The sequence below is a fragment of the Peromyscus eremicus genome, chromosome 13 (genome assembly GCF_949786415.1).
Source record: "Peromyscus eremicus chromosome 13, PerEre_H2_v1, whole genome shotgun sequence".
Lineage (NCBI taxonomy): Eukaryota > Metazoa > Chordata > Mammalia > Rodentia > Cricetidae > Peromyscus > Peromyscus eremicus.
This window is the reverse complement of record NC_081429.1, coordinates 44575864-44593891: the sequence shown is the minus strand read 5'-3', so window position 1 is coordinate 44593891 and position 18028 is coordinate 44575864. Positions and strand designations below refer to the sequence as shown.

Here is an 18028-nt window from a genome sequence, read left to right as displayed (position 1 = left end):
TTGTGGTTGTTGTATTTTACATACCAACCACAGTTTCCCCTCCTCCTTTCCTCTCATTTCCTCCATCCCACATCCTTTATACTGCACCATCTACTCCTAAGAAAGGGTAAGTCCTCCCATGGGGGGTAAACAAAGCCTGACATGTCAAGTTGAGGTGCAAGCTTGCGTTTTTTAACAAGTTCCCAAAGGACGCTATGGCTGATGGTTCAGGGTCTTCTCTGTGAGAACCCATGCTCAAACTCACCCAGCAGAAAGACTTCTAGAATGTATAGCATTTTGCTTGGTTTCACTCCCTCCACTAAGACCCTTGTGACATTTTCCCCGTTTATTGGACGATACTCAGGGATGCCCTGCGTGTCCTCTTCCTCGAACATCTCCTGTGTTTCCTCTTACATCTGCTTTGCCTTGTGTCTGCCTTCATGTCTCATCCTTGCAGTTCAAAAGTCGCAAAGAAGACCGAGAGAGGAAAGGCTCCATTCCATTTCACCACACTGGGAAGAGGCGGCCTAGAAGAATGGGAGTACCATTCCTATTGCATGAGGACCATCTGGATGTGTCACCCACCAGAAGCACATTCTCATTTGGAAGTTTCTCTGGGCTTGGAGAAGACAGGAGAGGCATCGAAAAGGGAGGCTGGCAAACCACCATCTTAGGTGACGACAAAGTTCTTCCCAGTAGCCCACAGCCCAAGTGACCTATTTGTGAATGTGGATCTCAGGGTCCCTCCCAAATCTAAGTCTTTCTTGAACAGTTTATTCAAGAACACTGGACCCAAGTGCAAGTACCCCAGTATTAAAATAATGTGGAGTTCTCACAACCAGAGAAATGCTGATAATTTAATTAATTATGCAAGATTTCTCTATGATTATCCAGTAAAAACCGTATTTCTTAGATCCTTATAGATGCAGAAACATGGCCATAGAGGATTCTGCATATTAATTTCCATCTAATGACAGACTTTTACTTAACTTTTATTTAATAAAAGAAGGAAAGCAAAGGAAATAGGAATCCTTTCCCCCCCACCCCCTTGGATGGCATATTAAGAAGGGACGCTTCAAATCAGAAGCCGACAGCCAGCAACCCGGGACAGATGGTCCCTGACACTTGTCTTAGACTGAGGCTGACCTTGTCGCAGACAGTCTCATCAATCATATTGACCTTGATTATGTCCCCAGTCAAGTCCAATTCTTGCCATTTTGATTGAGCTTCATGCTCATTTTCATACCCTCTCTATTGCTGTCCTCTAGAAAAAAACAAAAAACAAACAAACAAAAAAAAACTCTCTGCAGAGTCTTCTAGATTTTAAAAAGCCTCTTGTGATACTCTCGTCCATCTCAGGGAAATTGACCCGGCGGGGCAGCTCAGATGCAGCCACTGAAATGGAAAGCCTGAGTGCCAGACACTCCCACTCCCATCACACCCTGGTGAGCGACCTGCCAGACCACTCCAACAGCCATGGAGAAAACACTGTCAAGGAAGGTGGGTCCAGCATGAATGGCAGGCAATTGGCAGGATGGGGAAAGAGTGGAGATTTCCTTCATGGCTTCCCGTTCTTAAACTGGTACCCACATATCCTAGTTAGGGTTTTTAGTGGTGTGATGAAATACTGTGACCAAAAGCAACTTGGGGAGGAAAGGGTTTATTTGGCTTATGCTTCCATATCACTGTTCATTATAGAAAGAAGTCAGAACAGGAACTTTTCTGGGGCAGTAACCTACAGGCAGGAGCTGATGCAAAGGTCATAGAGGAGTGTTACTTACTGGTTTGCTCCTCAGGACTTGCTCAGCCTGTTTCTTATAGAACCCAGGACAAACAGCCTAGGGATGGCACCACCCATATTGGCCTGGACCCTCCCCCATCAATCACTAATTAAGAAAATGCCCAACAGGCTTGCCTACAGCCTGACCTTATGGAAGAACTTTCTTAATTGAGGTCCCTTCCTCTCAGATGACTTTAGCTTGTGAAAAGTTGACTTAAAACTGTCCAGCACACCATGTTGATTGTTCTCTACATCGTTATATTTTCAAAACCCTGCACCCTTTCAGAAATTTGCTCAGAAACTTACTTGTTAGCTATTCTTAGCACAGCTTTAGTAAGTATCAGGGGATGTTGGACACTACTTGATGAGCACCATACCTCCAGGGAGAAAGCAAGGACAAAGCAGTCATACATATTTTAAAAGATCATAAGCCCAAAGGCTGGAGAATGTCTAGACTCATTGCTTGTCCACCTCCATGCTATACCCCCAAGGCAGGCAGCTCCTACAAATCAGTGGGAAGGAAGTCAGTCCTCTCTAAGGCCACCAGATCATTTTTCTGACAGCTGCTGTATCATCTTGGTGGTTTATTTGGAGCAAATATGTGTGTCTGGGTGGTACCCACACAGCTTCTTACTCTTTACATGGAACAAAATCGTTTATCCTTTTCGTTGTTGGTATGCTCTCACGGTAGCGTGAACTTCATCCCTTGATTCCCTTTGTCCCCAAACTGTTTTATAAGTATTCAGTGGTAACTATTATTTGTCAGTACAAATCTAAGTGCCATTACTCTTGGACAAAAAGAAATTTGTCTTGTTATTCTTCAATACTGTAGATAAAAATAAATAGTTTTAGAGATGCATTTTTGTTGATTGACAGTTTCATGTGTGTGTGTGTGTGTGTGTGTGTGTGTGTGTGTGTGTGTGTGTGTGTGTTCTGATTACTCTCCCCATCCCACCTCCAGGCCTCTCTTATCTCCTTCTTGTCTCTGTCAATACCGGAGCATCCTCACCATCTCCATCCCTAATAGTTTCTTTCTCAAGTTTCTGATGTTTGGTTTAACAAAGTGAAGTTTATTTAAAAGCTATAAACTCATAGAAAAAGATCTCAAATAAATGAGTTTATACCAATGGACTGTTGTGTAACAGTAAATAAGGTCTATATAATGTTATCAACTTAAGTCATCCTTATAAAATTTAAATTCTAGCTTCAGTCTTAAGGAGAATACTTGTGATCACATAGTTTTCTATGACCTTCGCTGTCAGATCTCAAATTGCCTTTACAGCATTCCATGCCAATTGAGAATAGCTTGGAGACCATAAGTCCATCATCTTTAAAAGTTATGATTGTGGTCACAGTGTAAGAAATAGCGCAACAGTCTAACTGGTGTATCAGGTCCACACAAGGGAAACTGAAATCTTTCTCTTGTCTTCCCAGTGCGATCGCAGATCTCCACCATCACGGTTGCGACCTTCAACACCACTCTGGCATCCTTCAATGTAGGCTATGCAGACTTTTTCAGCGAGCATATGAGAAAGCTCTGCAGCCAGGTGCCTATCCCAGAGATGCCGCATGAACCTCTGGCATGCGCAAACCTGCCACGAAGCCTCACAGATTCCTGCATTAACTACAGCTACCTGGAGGACACAGAACATATCGATGGGACCAACAACTTTGTCCACAAGAACGGCATGCTGGATCTTTCTGTAAGTGGCAGTACTTTTCCTTATGAAGACTGGAAAGAGTTTAGTGTAATTTTTACAAGATTGGATAACATGGGCCTGTAGATATCTTAGGCATATTTGCTGAATCTTAGAATGAAGAAGCAACCCACATAAAAATTCCACAAGAATACCAACCATCTTAAATGTACCTTTTGCTTTTTTGCGAGTATTTTGTTATATTTGGTCTTATCTCAGAATATTTTTTACCTAAAACCTTAGTGAATCCAAATACACATATGTAAGTTCATTTGTGTGTGCTCCACTACGCCTCTGTGTTTTTTCTACAATAAAAGTAAGAAGTTCTTTTATTTTTCTTTAGTTATATAATCACCAGGACTGTAAACCTCCCATGAAGCCAGAAGGAAATGAATAGAAGTCCTTGAAAGACTTAAGCTTGCCTTCTCGGAAATGCCTGTTTTGAGTACAGTCATTAGCCAATGAAAGCGTTGTTATAGTTTACAATTATATTTTACCAACATTTTTATTACACTGTATGGAACCAGGCTCAGCAAATAATTTAAGATATTAAAATCAATAAAGGGTCATAATTTAAACATGCAAATATTATGCATTTAAAATTGAATGTTAAATAATGATACAATCATGAGGGAGTCAATGTTCCTGTGGTATAAGTGTAAGGAAGCCTTTGTTCTTTATTATTTCTGGGAAGGGAAATGTAGAGGATTAAAATGTTTTGTATTTAAAAAGCCAGTTAAGTGTTCATTTGGGCAAATGATAGTTGTTTTTTTTTATTAACTCAGTATGCTTCATTATTTCCATCAACTATCTCTTTCTTGGCAAGACTGGAAGGTTTAATGAGCTATTAACTGTCTTGAATTATTTATAACCATTTCTAGCAGTGCCCAGTGAAATGGATTAAATGGGATAAGGAACTTTTGGGAAAGGGAATGTGGACAACTTCATTGTCCTGTGTTTACCTTTGTGCTCTGCAGGTGCTTCTGAAGGCTGTGTATCTTGTTCTTAACCATGACATCAGCTCGCGGATCTGTGACGTGGCACTGAACATTGTGGAGTGTTTGCTTCAACTCGGTGTGGTTCCCTGTGTAGACAAGAATAGGAAGAAGAGTGAAAACAAGGAAAACGAGACTGTGGAAAAGAGACCAAGTGAGGGGACTTTCCAGTTCAAAGGCCTGTCTTCAAGTTCCACCAGTGGGTTCGGAGCCCCTTCTGCCAGTGGAGCTGGAGATGGTGGAGCAGGAGAAGGAGGAGGTGGAGATGGAGGAGGAGGAGGAGGAGGAGGAGGTGGAGGAGGAGATGGAGGAGGTGGTGGAGGAGGTGGAGGTGGCCCTTATGAAAAGAATGAGAAGAACCAAGAAAAGGTATAGTTGAACTACTTGCTGTATCCTCAGGCAGTTTTGTGTTGAGAATTCTTTTCCATTTGTGCATGTGAACATGTGTGTGTGTGTGTGTGTGTGTGTGTGTGTGTGTGTGTGTGTGTGTATATGTGTGTGTGTGTGTAGTTTTGTTTATTTTCCCAGGTATTTATTGACTAGAACAGCAACAAGTCACTAGGGTCTGAAAGCAATATTGGTAGAAATCTTTTTTTTTTTTTTTTTTTCTTTGGTTTTTCGAGACAGGGTTTCTCTGTGTAGCTTTGCGCCTTTCCTGGAACTCACTTGGTAGCCCAGGCTGGCCTCGAACTCACAGAGATCCGCCTGCCTCTGCCTCCCGAGTGCTGGGATTAAAGGCGTGCGCCACCACCGCCCGGCTTAGAAATCTTTTAATGAAGCACTCAGCAGGCTTTTGTAGAGACTTAGATGAACTTGGCTTCTAAATCCAAAAAGTGGTGTCACCCATGCAATGTTAGAATTGTTTTGTTGGTGGTGGTTGGTTTTTTGTTTTTTGTTTTTTTCTTGGTAATATTTTTTTCTGGAAGGTAGCATCTCACTATTCACAGTCTGACAGCAAGGATAGGATCTTTTTCAAGACTTTCCATACCCAGCCTAATAGTGTAGTGGCAATCTGCTCAGACTCTGTAAAAATATCTAGATTGATCAACAGACATTTACTTCTTGCGTTTATGGAGGCTAGAAAGTCCAATTTTCCAGTGCCAGCAGGAGTTTCCTGCAACCTCTTCTCTGGGCTAGGAGGTGACTGCCACCAGTCACTGTGTGCTCACATGACCTTCTCTGCAAGTGCAAACAAATCCTGAGAGATCTAGTTTCTCTGTGATGTTCCCTGGCTCCGGACACCAATGTCTAACCTCATTTAATTCTAATTATCTCCCAAAGCCAGTCTCCAAATACCAACAGATGGACAGGGAAGGCTTTGGTGTTTGAATTTTGAGAGACACAGAAATCTAGCAGTCTGACATTTTGCAGTGTTACTTTGACGTGTTTGGTATGGAAACAGCTACCCAGCCTCAGTTCTCTCAAGTCAATGTATCATATCCCCGAGGTTTTCATCTGATTATTATTGGTTGTTTCCCAAATTTCATTCTTGCTACTTATCATCATGCCTTAGGATCTCTTGACTTATCAAGAATTTCTTTCCCGTCATTTGAAGTTTAGGTACAAATTATCACCGTTTAAATTCATACGACTAACACTAATTTCAGTTAGAGGTTTTAGCTTCCAAATGATGTTCATAAATTGAAATAAACCAGAGAATTCTTTAACAGGTGACAATCTACATATCATGCTGAGTTTACAAGTAAAAGATTACACTGTTCTGCAATTCGTTACATAAACTATATATTGCCAATTTTTCCATATCGGATTTAACATATTAATGAATAGTACTTTCTTCTCTGCCTCTAGTCTCACTGATGCCTATTTATTCTGCTAACCTTCTATTTCTTCATCACACAATTTGCTTATATCTTCCCCAAATTCATAAGATCTGATTCACAAATCTATTCCAATATTCTTGGGTTCTTCCTCTCTTATTTAGAATTTTCTATTCTTGTCTTAATCATGTCATGTCTAGATATTATCTTAAATATATTTAGTTAATAATTATATAAACAATTAATTAAATTATATCATTGTATAACTACAATTGAACAACTATATATAATTATTAGTTGCAGTAAATATCATAAAAATTATATTAAATATTATAGCATGATATAATAAATGTCATTTTGACCAAAATTACCACATGTGGAATATTTTAAGGTCAAACTTTATTATCTCCAAAACAGCCACCAAGATGTAAATATTATGTAGATACTTACCAAACTGTAATTGGACTTTCATATCTACAGAAGTCTATTCTACCTTAAAACCATCTGTTATTTCCAGTGGAATCAGAGTTTATCTGCTTTTACAACCTGCTGTGGGGGACTCAAGAGAGAAAGGGAAAGCCAATTTCTATTTCTTTATTGGCCACTGGCCTATACTAAGAGCTTAAAATATCATTTCATGACTCTGATTTCTGCCTGTAGCTTGATACATCTTTCTCCATGTCTCCGGGGAAAGCAACCTAACTCCCAAGGACATCTGAAGGCCTAAGGAAATAAAGTCTGGATGGATGTGTACAGAGAGTTTTCAGAACTAGAAAGGCTTTTAAAGAGCATATAATAATTTTTAAATATATGTAGATCAGCCTTCCAAAGAAACCCTTGTCACTGTGACCTTTTCCAAGGTGCTGTTGCAGAAAGCTTCGGTGTTCCTGAGTTTACCCAAAGGTGCTCAACCAGGAGAACCAGTGAGGACACAAGTCCACTCAGTCTTAGTCTCTCCTTACTGAGCCACCATTCAAGTCACCTAGCCTTCACACAGTAACTCTGAAGGACAGCAGTGACATCTGCCTAAAAATAAGACTGTGTTTGTTTTGTTCTTGTTGTGGACATCACATGTTGTCAGTTACCTCTCACTGTATCTCTACAAGACGGGTGTTAGTGTGGAGCCTTCTTTAGAGAGCACGGGGTTCTAAATATTAATAGCTTGCCCGAGATTACATCGTTGTTAAATATTGAAGTTAAAATTTGGATCCAGACTAAAAATCATTTCTGACTTAGCAAATGCATAATTTCGGAGTGTTCTTTGGATTCAGGATGGTTCTTCAAAGCAGTCACCAGATGATGCCAAAGTGACTTGTAACCCCCTTCTTAACTTGTGCCCTGACTAGTCACTGGAGAAAGAGTTCCTTCAGGTGAACACCATGATGATGGATGGTTAACAGGGGCAGCTTTGCACCCAGAGGAGGCGTTCAGTTGTGGCAGGTTAACCACCAACATTTCTGTCAGCTCAGAGACTTTTCATTCCTGAAGTGTGGCTCTCTAGGGCCCCATCCCACATCTGCTACCTGAATTTACAGACAAGAGGAGGAGGATCAGTTGGATAATGTTAAAAAAGGAGATGTTCCATCTCACCATGTTGAGGTGCATGATAATGCCTCTGGAACCCCCTACCCCTTTCACACCCTACCCTCATTGCAGTATTCATTGTTTGTCAACCCAACAGTGTGACTAATGGAAAAAAACAACAAACAAACAAAAACCAACACCTCGTGATTGTGGTTTAATTCCCTTCCACTATTTCATTTGGTGTATATGGAAACCCATGATACAGGGAGGATAGCCATTAGCGCCCTTATTTCACAAGCAGAAGAGTAAAACAAAAGAGATTAGTTAATTCTGCAATTGTCTTATATCACCATAAGCAACCAGGGATCATGAGCTAGAATCATAGCTCTGATTCACATGCTGCCAGTTAAACATAGCCAGAGGATAAGGAGGGAGCCTTCAGCTATTAAATGGCCCTCCCACTGTGGGCTCAGCATTATTCCTCATAATAAATAAATAACAGCTTATTTATTCTTCTATAGAAAGAGTTCACGTTCTTTTTGGGGATCCCTGTTTTTCATTCCCCAAAAGTAAAAGGACCAAAAGATAAATTTCATAATTTATCTAAGGAGGCATCTCAGGAGGCTCACCTGATGAGCCTCAAGAGGAAAGTCCAGCTAAATATTTGTTGAGTTCTATACATTCTACTTTGTTTGTGGTTGTTATATATATTGCAATATGATGGAAGTATAAATTGGGATATTATTCTCCAAAATGTCAATCTTACTACCATAACAGTCCCAAGTTCCAGACTTTGATCAGTTCCAGAGAGCTAATAATTATTTTTGCCAGGTGCTGTTATCAGAAACTTACTGAGAAGGATAATCTCTAAGAAAATATATTTGTGTTCACTGTTCATCAGCCCACTGTCTCTGTCTAGGTTGTAGTTCTGATCATCCATCAAGGATATGAAAGTATATCTTATAATAAACACATTCAAATTCTGTATCATTGTAGGACATTCAGAGTGCAGTTTCTTTCTATTGGCTAGGTTTTAGAAAAGTGAGTTTGTTGAACTCTTGAAATTTTTATTTTCTAAATTGCCATAACACACAATTAATTTTATAAAAATAGAAATCTAGTACAAAAAGAGCTTGGTGGCAAAGTCAACAGGCTTCTCTTTCTTTCTCAACCACGGTTACTAGGATGAAAGTATACCTGTAAGCAACCATAGGCTTGCCCTCACCATGCTGATCAAAATAGTGAAGTCTTTGGGATGTGCCTATGGTTGCGGAGAAGGACACCGAGGGCTCTCTGGAGATCGTCTGAGACACCAGGTATTCCGAGAGAATGTAAGAGAATTAAAGTAGATTCCATTTCCTCTCTTTCTCTCTCTCTTTCTTCTCTGCTTCCCAATGAGGAATGAGTCCTTTGACAATGAGGGTCAGTGTTCCCTGAAACTACTGTCTTTCATAGGCAATTAATATCACCTTTGGGTGAGAGGATTCCCACAAGGCATCTCAGGACATCTAAAACCAAGGCTTAGGAAAGTTTAATTGGGAAAACTGGTCTGCCTCCTGCCTATTGCAGAGCATTTGGAAAAAGGGTTCAGAATCAGAACATCTAGATAGAAGCTTGAAAGAACCTTGCACAGATACAAACACTTAGTAAACATCTGTTGGTCTGTGCAGATGCTCCTTCAATCACCTGGGTAACAAAGGAGCATTTTACATTACAGGAAAAGGTCAAAGACATTGATATTCTTACTTAGAAGTGGAAAGTGGCCCTTATTGAGACAAAACAGGACTGTAAAAGTAGCCAGGCATCTGGCTGCTTTGCTTGAGAATGCCCCTCAACTTCTATATGTTTGAGATCATGTTCCTTTGAACTGTACGAAACTTAAAACTCTGCATGTGGGTTGCCATTAGACTGCAGTAATGGTACATGGTTTGTTACAGCTTACTTTCAATTGCATTTATCAAGTGTTACCTTTCCTTCTGACTTAAGCAACAACCCACATCCAACAAGCCTGATCCAGGCTAGTTGCCTCATTTCTATATTGGAATTGAAATTATAAGAAAAAATTCTTTTTAAAATGAAATTTGATGCAAATTTGAGCACAAATCTCTTTGGTATATCTTTGCAGAGTTTTATGATCACGTCAAAACCTGATGCCAGCCCATTTTCTCTGGCGTAGGTTTTGTCATGAAATGTTCATACAGTATTAGCATGCTAGAGTTCTTGCTTAATGTATCATCTACCATCCATTAATTTATCCATTTCTCTTTCTTTTATATTCAATTATGTTATAGTATTTTGTTTATGTGTGTATATGGGAGGTATAGTCACAGTGGCTAACTTTTAAATTCCCCAGCTCAGACATTTTGACCAAGATCTAGATTTTGAGACGAAAAATTTAAAAAAAAAATCAAAACAACTAATAAGACAATAAAAGCTTCTCTTACATCAGTCCTTACACATACATATTTTTAATTCTGTTACACGATGAATAAAAACTGTCAAGGCTAACGAAAACACATACAGAAGAACAATTTCACAGAATTCAGCTTAAATGATAAAAAGAAGCATCTTCCTGGAGGTGTAATCTGGCCTTGAGAGCTATATTCTGTTTTTCCGAATTGATGGAAAGCAGAACCGATTGGGTCAGAAGAGAGGTTGCTGTCATTACCTGGCTAAGAATATCTTGTGTTTCTGTGAGACTGGCTGGCCAGTTTTCTACTTACCTTTTCAACCTGGTTTCTTGGCTGATTGCTTTCTAATCTTCTAGACCTCTTCTGTACTCATTATAAAGATTATATGCACAAGTTTGAGAAACTTCCCCAGGAAAATGTCTAGTTTAAGAACTGTGTATTTCTGTGTTTCTGCACCATGGAATTTTCAAATGCAGTCTTTCTTAAAAAGTTAAGATTATATCTCACCTTCAGACCAGACCATTGGGAGATATATATATATATATATATATATATATATATATATATATATATATATGTATATTTTTAAGACATTACTGTAGTGATATTCTTTAAGAGCCTAATGATTCTAACACCCATAATAATCATAGGTTATTAATCTAATTTAGTTAGTAGTCTCAAATTATTGAAAAGAAATTCATAGATTAATGCTTTTATATTTCTTGAAAATATAAAAATATCAAAAATTATGATATGTAATTCCTTAATACTTCTTAGGTTATTAATCTAATGATTTATTAGTAGATCCAAATTATTGAACAGAAATTAATTTTTTATATTTCTTGAAAAATTAGGTTGTTTATTCAGAATAAGGATTTTAAAGTCTGGAGAGCCTTAAGCTAGATGACATTTCCCATTGAACTCTCACACCATTGTAGATAGACTTGCTGCTTCCTCAGCAGAAATATAAAACTATACCTTTTTGGTGTGTTTTATACAGAGCATGAAGTAATTTGTACTTCAGAAGTTTATTCTCTTTATAAATATTAGAGTGAAGATCTTTACAATTCATTTATGGAATGATAGTTAAATCCATGCAGATCACATTGTACTTAAGTGCTTGTAAGCATCACTTTATCACAAAGCAGGATCTATTTATAAAAAACAAGACAACAAAAACATGACCTTGTTTCAGATGTGGTAACTTGAAAGTTCTCTAGAATAAAAACTCCTGATTTCAAATCCTATAAAACATAGTAACAGAAGAATAAAAAAAATCTCTCAATGATACAGATGGAGAGATTATAGCAAGATCATACCAAAAAGCTTATACAGTGAATTCCAAGTTCCTTTTCTACAATTTATTTTTTCCTTTTAAATGTCCAGGTACCTTTCCTGGGTCACAATCATATCAAATAGTAGTGCAACTTATGTTTCCTTCTGAGTCACTAGCAAAAACTCATCAATAGGATTCCAGTTCTCAAGGATCACCTCCCTCAATGCCTACACCCAACTGCGAAGTTTTCCGTCTTCAAGGTGGCCTCCCCGAGCTGTATCTTCTTTCTGGATCCTTTAACCCTTTCCCTCAGCCCAGACACCTCCACCATTTCCCCATTCCATCCCATCATCAGGACCTTTCCTGTGTCTCTTTTGTTCATACAGCCTTCTTCAAGGTACCAAAAAACCTCTAGTAACAGTCATCTCAAACCCTTGTTATGAGTGGCTGGTATCTAAGCATAGTTCCTCGAGACCATCAGTGCCTGAGTGTTAATGAGACTATTTCCCAGGAGAGCTACACCTTAGTAGGCAAGACCCTGACTTCTGGTAATAACTCCACGCAGAACTTAAAGTATCAGCTTGGACAAAAACCCTTGATTTCTTTCAACCTCAGTTTCTTTAGCTGCAAGAAACAGAAATCAGAAAATAATAAAGCCAGGCCCGATGCATTTTCATGCAAGAAATGCATATTTTACAGCAAAGCACCATGCAAATGAGGCTTATCTGTTAATAGTAGGAGAAAGCTGAGAGCCTCCTAGTGTCCCCAGTAGATGAGAATATTCTGTCTGAAACCTTTCCTCTCGGTGTCTGTGACTTGGTTGCTGCTAATGGTAGGAATTGTTCCCTTTTGCTTTGCAAAGTGACAAAGTTATTTACTAGCTCATAGGAAATATACTGTTATTTTGAGCAGAAGGGACCATATTGTGAGACCAAATTCTATTTAAATACCATACTTTCTTTCACATTCAAATATGGACAAATAATACATGGATATAATATTTTATGCCTCTTACATGTTCCGCAGACCTTTTCCCTCTTGGCCATGTAAGAGGTCACTGTACAGCTGTGGCTGTATCTCAGTTGGTAGAGTGGCTGTCCAGCATCCATGACATAAATAAAATATGAGTAAAATACACAGTAGCACATTAGATGGGTGATGGTACACATCTGTAATCCCAGAATTCAGGCGGAGGATGCAGGAAGATTAGAAGTTCAAGGTCAACCTCAGCTATAAGGAGTCCAAGGCCACAATAGGTTACTTGAGGTCCTGTCTCAAAAAAATTAATTAATTAATCAAAAACTGTAAAAGGCCACTGGATTTCCACTCACTACTCCTCTGCAAATTTCTCCATTAAATCTATCTAACTTCAAAGTGCCTGTGCAGGAAAACTACATGCTTTTTCCAGTTGCACACAGCCTTTGAGTTTTCCTAAGAGTGGCCTGTCGTTTCTATGACGTACTTCAGTCTTACTTCTTGAGTTATTCTCACTGATCTTAAAATCTTGACCTTGGTGAAAAGACTGGGTTCTTCTGGGGCCAGCATGGAACATTAACTATGAGGAGTTTTTCTGAGGAGTGGTTTTTTCCAAATACAAGCTCCTTCAGCCTGACAAGTTGGCTTCTGCCCACTTCTTATTCAAATAACTTGGCCTAGCATGGGGAGGATCTGGCAGCGGTCTGAGGGAGTGGGTGGGAGTCTTTGCCTCCGGCAACTTTTGTCTCAGACTAACGGTGTCTGGCGCTTAAGCTGGTACTTGTGACTTTTTCGCCCTTCTTCCTTTGTTGCAGGCCCAGAACTGCCTCACTAAGCTATACAAGCTAGATAAGATGCAGTTCCGACAAACCATGAGGGACTATGTGAACAAGGACTCTCTCAATAATGTAGTGGACTTCTTGCATGCCTTGCTAGGATTTTGTATGGAGCCAGTCACGGACAGTAAGTAAAGCCACCTCCGAGTTCGAAGAAGTATGGAGGCCACTGTGAGGTGAAGCAGGTAGTCTTTCCCTGACACACCCAATGTCTGGGACTAGAACTCAGAGAGGAAAAGTACTGATGCATGCCCGCACACATGTGATCATGTATGTGTGTGGGACTGTGTGTAATAAAGAACAAGAGCTGCCTCCAAATTATCTTTTGACACGTGGTGTCCTCACAAGGTAATTTACCTCACTGAATAGGAATTTGGTAGTTCTGTCTCTCATCTGACCTGTGTATGACAAGGGAGACCAAAATCAAAAGATAAGGAAATATATTTACTAGTTCAACAAGTATGAAATGCCACTTGTAGTGTTTGGTATTTTTTACATAATAAACTAAAAGAGAAAATGCAATTAGCATAAACATTGTGTAGTGATATAATTGGCACATGTACGTATAGACTTAGTTCATTTAAATTAGGCAAATATACAGACCAACAGCCTACCTATAGTTCAGTGGCTTTAAAAGAAGTATGGAGGCCTACGCTGCGGGGTGAAACTAGAAGGTACCAGTCACATTTGAACAAAATGAATTCTTTGGGGACCTTCTCAATGTAGACGCATTAAGAAACTGGAACCTGGGTTGAGTCAGATGCATAATTTGAGTAGAGCTTTGAAATAAATTAATTTTTGGCATAGATTCATTGCTCATATGATACATGAACGGAGGTGACTACTTTATGGTAAAATCATTCGTGTGTTTAGAAGCAGTTTTTTCCAGGTTATCTCCTATTCTTTATTATCCAGTTATCACACTAAGAGAAAATATTGCTTCCTTGCAGATCCCCTGGAATAACCTACCCTCTTAGATCTAGTTTAAACTAACCATTTTATAAATTTGAAAACAATGGAGTGAGGATTGTAGTCAAGATCTTTGAAAGAAAATCCAGATAATAAACTTAACTATCTCTGTGTCTCTCAGTCCCTGTCTCTCTCTGTCTCTTTCTGTCTCTGTCTCTCTCTGTCTCTCATTTCTAATTTGAAGTAAGAACTCAGAGCACAGACTTCAGTATTATTTTCAGTATTGTAAACCTGGAAATAAATCCGTATTAATTGGTACAGACAGTCAAAGGCTGATAATCAAGCATGCTATTTCGTCAAGGATTCATGAGATAGAAAGTGAGTCACAGTGAATCAGACCAACAACACAGCTCCTTATCCATCAATCTAGGAGCTGTATATGTTCGTCCCACAATCCACAGTTGGCTCACAGGTCATAAGGATTCCTTTCGCAGAGCCACAGAATACGAATGTGTCTTCTGAAGATCTTCGGATATGTTAAAAAAAAAAAAAAAGCTATAAAATACCGTGGAGGTTCACAGCCTTTTGGTCTCCAGCGTTTACCATGCTCTGTGTTAAGGCTGTTGCTCTGAAGGAGAATAGAAGTATTTCCTCTGCACATGTGCCCAGAGCTTCTGGGAACACATGTTAGCAGGACTCAGTTTCCTCCAGACCTGCAGCAGATCTGCAAGGACTCCACCACTTCCCCTTTGCTGCATAGCTCATGTTGACCAATCTCATGCCCCTTCTGACATACTGGATAGTTTCCCCTAAAAAGCCAGAGTTTCTCACCAAAGAAAGTTGAGCCACATTATATTTTCTCTATAGAGAAACCAGTAAGTTGATCTTCCTTCCTTCCTTCCTTCCTTCCTTCCTTCCTTCCTTCTTCTTTCCTTCATTCCTTCCTTCTTTTCTTTCTTTCCTCCTTCCCTCCTTCCCACCCTCCCTTCCTCACTCCCTCCCTTCTCTCTCTCTCTCTCTCTCTCTCTCTCTCTCTCTCTCTCTCTCTCTCTCTCTCTCTCTCCCTCCTTCTCTCTCTTTCAGTAGAACCCTTTTCCTTTCTAAGATTAACCAACCCAAATGCTCCTCTGCACGGGCCATGTCAGAGCAGACTGTGAAGTAGACTGACTGTTTTTCTAATATTCACAGGGATCATTACCCTGGGTGTGTCTTTAATCACCAGTGTCTGTACTTTCATGAAGACCTTCCCAGTGTCCTAGCTGCCAAACACTTCCTTACATCCTTCAGCCGTGTAGCTTATTGCCTTTAATGTATGTCTTTGCATTCCAGACAAAGCTGGATTTGGAAATAATTTCACCACCGTCGACAACAAATCCACAGCCCAAAATGTGGAGGGCATTATCGTTGGTGCCATGTTCAAGTCCCTCATTACACGCTGTGCCTCAACCACACATGAGCTACACAGCCCTGAGAATTTGGTGAGAAGCATTCCCCACTTCCTAACAGCAGGTCTCAGACTCAGTTCTGAGAAAAGCTCTCATACTGTAACCTGGAGGAAGGAAAGCTGAAGTCTTAAAGTTACAGTATCCATTTTTCCATTGTCACCCCTAACCCACCGTGGAGTCCTAACCACTCTGTCCTACCTACAAATTGACTTATCTTCCTCCTCCACCCCACAGGCTTGTGTAGAGAGTGGTAAAAAGATTACAGGTACTTTTAGCCTTTCAGAAAGAAGGTGATAAAAATATGTTAGAGGTTCATGAAATATGAAAGAATGTTACTCCGAGAATTATTTGAAACTGTGTTTACTTTTAAGAATTCATGAAAATATGCTATTGAAATTTGTTTTACTTTCTTTTAATTGAACATTATAATCTCTATCTGCCCTTCATAAAAGCATGCCGTAATTAATCAAATGAAGTTGTAAGTAGTGTGGGAAGAAAAACTATTATGAAACGTCCAAGTCCTTCCAAGAAGAACAAGATGTCTTGAGATACTCAGTGCACAGATAGGTGAATGAGCATTCCTCCTACATCTGTTAGATATTATGATTTCTATATAGAAGTGAGCCCATTTACACATATGGACCTATCTACTATTTTACTAAATGGAAGACATTATTTTATAGTATTCTAAAATGCAAAGTTCATTTCAGATAAAAATAATTTTCATAAACCAAATGGAATTTACATTTGCTGATGGTCAATAGTAATCCAGCAATGTTCTTGGACCTTGAGTGTAACACAGACACCATTCATACAGTCTTTTTGGTCCTGGCAGACGTGATTTTTAGAGCTGATGATAGTGCATGTGAGTTCTTACAAATTTTATTGTGCAACTTCATACATAGAAGAAATATTAGATTCTTTAATTATCCGTAGACTTACCTTTGATCTGCTATCCCGTCAGAATAACTAGAAGTCAAATTCGAGTCATTCGTAGGTTTCCCACTCTGCAAAGTCTCAGTCAGTGTCCAGAGTGAGCCTCCAGAGACCCTAGCCATTCATAGGTAACAGTTATTTCCCATAGTGCTCTCTGCTGATGTGTAGGCCTGTGCATACCATGGTGAAAATAGAATCTTTGCTCTTAGCAGAGTGAAGGCCTCAGAGCCCTGCTCCCCATAGACCACAATGGACACTGTTTCTGTTGTCCTCAAGGGCCCTTCCTTTGCCTTCCTGAAGATCATGGGCATAATTGTCCCATAGTATTAGGGTTTTATAAAACAAAGATATCAAGGTAACTTTTTAGGTTTCTAAATTCTGTTTTACCACGAAGACGAAGAATATGGTAACTACTGCTTTAAACAAGGGAGGCAGAGATGCAGGTGCTGAGAAGAAAACTTAGTATCTCAAGGAAAAATAAGTATACAGACATTTTTTAAATGTCGACCCACCAGTGCACTGGCCTTAAAGCCCCCTCTGCACAGTCTCAGTTTCATGGTCATGTTCACACACAATACGACTACAGCATACATATCATTTACTAAGTATGTCTAGGAAAGTTCATCATCCTATGAATAATCAGCCTTCATTAGAAGTATCTAAATGAATTACTTAACACTTTACCATAATCATCCAGACCATTTGGAGAAGCTGATTAGGGGCTGAGGTTTCCATTCTAAATAAAATTCTGGCTACCATTTTTTTTTTCTTCAGGCCAAATAAAGTTCTCTTCAGAGCTCACAATTAAGAGAAAAAAATGGGAATCCAGTGTTTAAGAGTGTAGACTGATGTCTTCCAAGTGGTATAGGTGACTCTATGAATCTGAAGCTGTGCCAGCCATTCTCTCCTGTACTGAATAGGAAGGGTAGCATTCTCCTGTGGGAGCAACGGGGAAACAAACATCCATTTACTACAGCAGAATTTTGTCATCCTTTCATGACATCACTGCTCATCAAAGCCCAAGCAATTGACTCCTCTCCCGAGGACATCTAACCAGACCAACTTTCTGGTTATCTTTATTACTCCCAAACCTTCTTCTTGCCTTCAAACAGGGACTGTACTGTGACATCCGCCAGCTGGTCCAGTTTATCAAAGAGGCTCATGGGAATGTCTTCAGAAGAGTGGCCCTTAGCGCCCTGCTTGACAGCGCTGAAAAGTTAGCCCCAGGGAAAAAGGTGGAGGAGACTGGACAGGAGTCTAAGCCTGCAGGTGGTAAAAGGTTGGAAGCTTGAGCTCTCTGAATATTAGTGTTCGCTAACTGTCAGAAGAACGTTACCCTTTATCATCATGTCTAGTCCATGTGTTTCCTGATATGGTACAAAGTCGGGGCAGGGATGGTAAAAGTATCTTGTACAACTGGTATCATTGACATAGTCCAACTGAAGTATTAAAATAAATGATTTTTAAAGGCAAACACTTTGGGATAA

At 39.5% G+C, this 18028-nt stretch overlaps 1 protein-coding gene across 1 annotated transcript in view; it reads left to right on the top strand.

The window, feature by feature from the left end:
• Positions 1 to 18028, top strand: part of Unc80 (unc-80 homolog, NALCN channel complex subunit) — a 180390-nt gene that overhangs the window by 34716 nt on the left and 127646 nt on the right. Inside the window, 8 exon segments of the mRNA XM_059278011.1 lie at positions 437 to 653; positions 1339 to 1479; positions 3194 to 3462; positions 4434 to 4820; positions 8938 to 9084; positions 13231 to 13378; positions 15490 to 15638; positions 17654 to 17820. Of these exon segments, the coding sequence (XP_059133994.1) occupies positions 437 to 653; positions 1339 to 1479; positions 3194 to 3462; positions 4434 to 4820; positions 8938 to 9084; positions 13231 to 13378; positions 15490 to 15638; positions 17654 to 17820 (1625 nt within the window).